The sequence below is a fragment of the Hakea prostrata genome, unplaced genomic scaffold (assembly GCF_041222555.1).
Source record: "Hakea prostrata isolate BN-2017 unplaced genomic scaffold, UWA_Hpros_2 contig_252, whole genome shotgun sequence".
NCBI lineage: Eukaryota > Viridiplantae > Streptophyta > Magnoliopsida > Proteales > Proteaceae > Hakea > Hakea prostrata.
This window is the reverse complement of record NW_028291371.1, coordinates 29,506-31,346: the sequence shown is the minus strand read 5'-3', so window position 1 is coordinate 31,346 and position 1,841 is coordinate 29,506. Positions and strand designations below refer to the sequence as shown.

The 1,841-nt window shown below is 39.3% G+C and overlaps 1 protein-coding gene across 1 annotated transcript; it reads left to right on the top strand.

Moving 5' to 3' along the window:
* Positions 1 to 1,147: 1,147 nt before the first annotated feature.
* Positions 1,148 to 1,594, top strand: LOC148998607 (uncharacterized). The gene has a single exon (XM_089141835.1). The coding sequence runs from the start codon at positions 1,148 to 1,150 to the stop codon at positions 1,592 to 1,594; it is 447 nt and encodes a 148-aa protein (XP_088997961.1).
* Positions 1,595 to 1,841: the final 247 nt, after the last annotated feature.

Genomic DNA, 1,841 nt, shown 5'->3' with positions numbered 1-1,841 from the left:
ATAATTCATAGGTGGGACCTCTAATGATTCTTATAAGGGCCCACATAATATAAGTAGTGAAAAAGCATTGATGCTTTCCCAATCTGGACTTCCATTCTTCGCCCCCGCCCCCAATATTGAATCCTGGTTCCACCCCTGATATGAAGCACTCCTAGTAGGACTCCAACTTGCTATAGCACTGGGAGTTTAGGACTTAGAAGTCAAAAGCAATTCACAACTCATTATGAATGAGGTAAACTTAATATATGAAGCAAAAGAAAAAAGGATGGGCAAATATCTCACCTTGGTCGACCAATACACACACCAATTTCATATTTATTGGTGAAACAATTCCCTAGGGCAAAAAACGACCAAGCAGATGCTTTATCTAGGTTGGCCATAGAAGAACTAGACATTATAGAACCATTATGTTGTTGACCAAATGTAGATAGAGGTTGAGCAGGGATGGATAGAACCTATCATTCGTTTTTCGAGCATGATCAATTCTCTGAGGACAAAAAGGAAGCTTGAGCTATTTAGCAACGAGCTGCTTGGTATACAGTCAGAGATGGCCTGCTTTATAAGAAGTAAGTCACCCGACCACTTCTCTAGTGTTTGGGTTCCCCAAAAGCCAATAAGGTGCTATGACAGATACATGAAAGAGTATGTAGAACACATATAGGTGCTTAAGCACTAGTAGATAAAGCACTAAGATAGGGTTATTTTAGGTCGACCATGCAAGAAGATGCCAAGGCTTATGTTCAAAAGTGTGACAAGTGCCAGGCTCGTGTCACTGTACCTCATAGTCCAGCAGTATCAATGACATCAGTCCTATCTCATATTTCTTTTGCAAGTTGGAGGATAGATTTGGTAGGGAAACTACCCAAAGCGTCAGGAGGATGAGAATACTTAGTGATCGCAATTGATTATTTTACAAAGTAGGCAGAAGCAGAACATATGGCATTAATAACCACTACCCAGATGGACCGCTTCATTACGAATGATATTATATACAAATATGGAGTTTCCAAAATTATTGACCGACCAGAGAAAGCAATTTGAGAATCTTGCCTTTGAAAGGTTATGCAAAGATCAAGGCATCAAGCACCTTTTGTCTTCAATGGCCTACCCCTAGAGTAACAAACAAGTTGAAATTACCAATCGCACCATGCTCGATGGGTTGAAAAAAAGGCTCGATCAACTAAAACCAAGATGGGTAGACGAGCTTCCAAGAGCACTTTGGTCATATCAAACAATTGCAAGGACGATCACTGGAGAAACTCCTTTTGGACTTGCTTTTGGAGCAGAGGCAAGAGTACTAGTCAAAGTACAGGTTGGATCACTCACAGAAATTGAGTTTGATGAAGAAGAAAACCTTGAACGCCTAAGGGCTAGTATAGATCTGATTGATGAAGTCAAAGACAAAGCACAATATTATCTAAAGGAATATCAACGTCACATTGGGACCTACCACAATGTTGAAGTAAAAATGATGCAGCATTCTTCAAGAGATTTGGTTGTTCGCCGAACACCAGACTCAGATCCGATCAACGAAGGAAAACAATCACCAAACCAAGAAGGTCCATACATAGTCATCCAGCAGGTCAGACCTTGAGCATATCATTGATGTGATCCGATGTCCAGATAGGAGATTCCTCAGTCGTGGAATTTGAACAATCTCAAAAAATACTAGCAGCAATATATTCCAATTTTTCTTTTCAATTTTTATTTCTTTACTTACACAATTATAATTCACCATTTGTAAAGTGTTAAACCCTAATTTTGATTCGCTATTTGACTACATGAGCATTAATACCAGCTTTTTAAAGTCTTCTTCTTTTCGCTTTTTGAGCAACTCCTTA

Bases quoted from the DNA above. Each gene is read 5' to 3' on its own strand.
- LOC148998607 (XM_089141835.1), top strand. From the start codon at position 1,148: ATGCTCGATGGGTTGAAAAAAAGGCTCGATCAACTAAAACCAAGATGG.